Source organism: Geospiza fortis, unplaced genomic scaffold (assembly GCF_000277835.1).
Source record: "Geospiza fortis unplaced genomic scaffold, GeoFor_1.0 scaffold324, whole genome shotgun sequence".
Taxonomy (NCBI): domain Eukaryota; kingdom Metazoa; phylum Chordata; class Aves; order Passeriformes; family Thraupidae; genus Geospiza; species Geospiza fortis.
In genome coordinates, this window is record NW_005054559.1 from 691,677 (window position 1) to 692,772 (window position 1,096).

A 1,096-nucleotide genomic window follows, 5' to 3' on the forward strand; every position below is an offset into this window, starting at 1 on the left:
AGCCCCAGGTGCGGCGGGGGTGTGCGGGCGGCTCATCCGTGCCAGCCAGGCTGCTCAGGGGTGGCACAGAGGGGGTGACACGGGGCGACCCTCACCCCTTCCTGCTCTAGGGTCGTGGATGGGATTGAAGACAACGGAGGCACTTCAGAGTCACAAACTTTCTGCTTCAGCACGGAGCCGAGTGCGGCAAGGGACTCCCCCAGCTCAGGTACTGCCCAGAGTGTAGAGGGTTCATTTAACTCAGAGGTTCAAATACTCTCCCTAGCTTAACTCAAATCATCTCCCATGACTAACTACCCTCTCTTAATCAACCTCATCATAGCCCTCCCCTATGCCCTCCCAATCTTAATTGCAGTGGCCTTTCTCACGCTAATAGAGCACAAAATCCTGAGCTACATACAAGGCCGAAAGGGCCCAAACATTGTTGGCCCTTTCAGGCTCCTACAACCTCTAGCAGATGGAGTAAAACTATTTATCAAAGAACCTATTTGTCCATCAACAATCTTACTTACCACAACCCCAATACCAGCCTTACTTCTCGCAATCTCAATCTGAACCCCACTGCCCCTTCCATTCTCCTTAGCAGACCTTAATCTAGGCCTACTCTTCCTATCAGCCATGTCGAGCTTAGCAGTACACTCCAGTACAATCCAGTACACTCCAGTATACTCCAGTACACTCCAGTACAATCCAGTACACTCCAGTATACTCCAGTACACTCCAGTACACTCCATCCTGTGATCAGGCTGAGCTTCCCTGCTGGGCAAGGCCAAAGTGCCAGCCCTAGGGGTTGCATCCTCCCCAGCAGGGACTGACCCCGGCGGCCCAGCCCTGGTGATGGAGGCAGAGCAGATGAAGCAGAACATCAGCAGGCTCAACCAGGAGGTGTGCTGGGGACCACAGGTGGGTGCACGTCCCCGAGAACCCCGCGGGCACCGGCCGCTGCTCACTGCTGTGTGTCCTCTTGCAGATCAACCACCTCAACCAGGAGGTTTCTCACCTCAGCCGGCAGCTGCAGAGCATGATGGAGCTGCTCAAGGCTCACCTGGGCACCCCGGCCTGTCCCTGCCGCCTGCCCGCCACCGTCCCGGTGCCC

At 56.2% G+C, this 1,096-nt stretch overlaps 1 protein-coding gene across 1 annotated transcript in view; it reads left to right on the forward strand.

Moving 5' to 3' along the window:
- Window positions 1-1,096, forward strand: part of KCNH4 (potassium voltage-gated channel subfamily H member 4) — a 21,009-nt gene that overhangs the window by 10,350 nt on the left and 9,563 nt on the right. Inside the window, exons 12-14 of the mRNA XM_031064130.1 lie at window positions 111-208; window positions 806-885; window positions 971-1,090. Coding sequence (XP_030919990.1) covers window positions 111-208; window positions 806-885; window positions 971-1,090 — 298 coding nt within the window. The remainder of the gene's footprint in view (window positions 1-110; window positions 209-805; window positions 886-970; window positions 1,091-1,096) is intronic.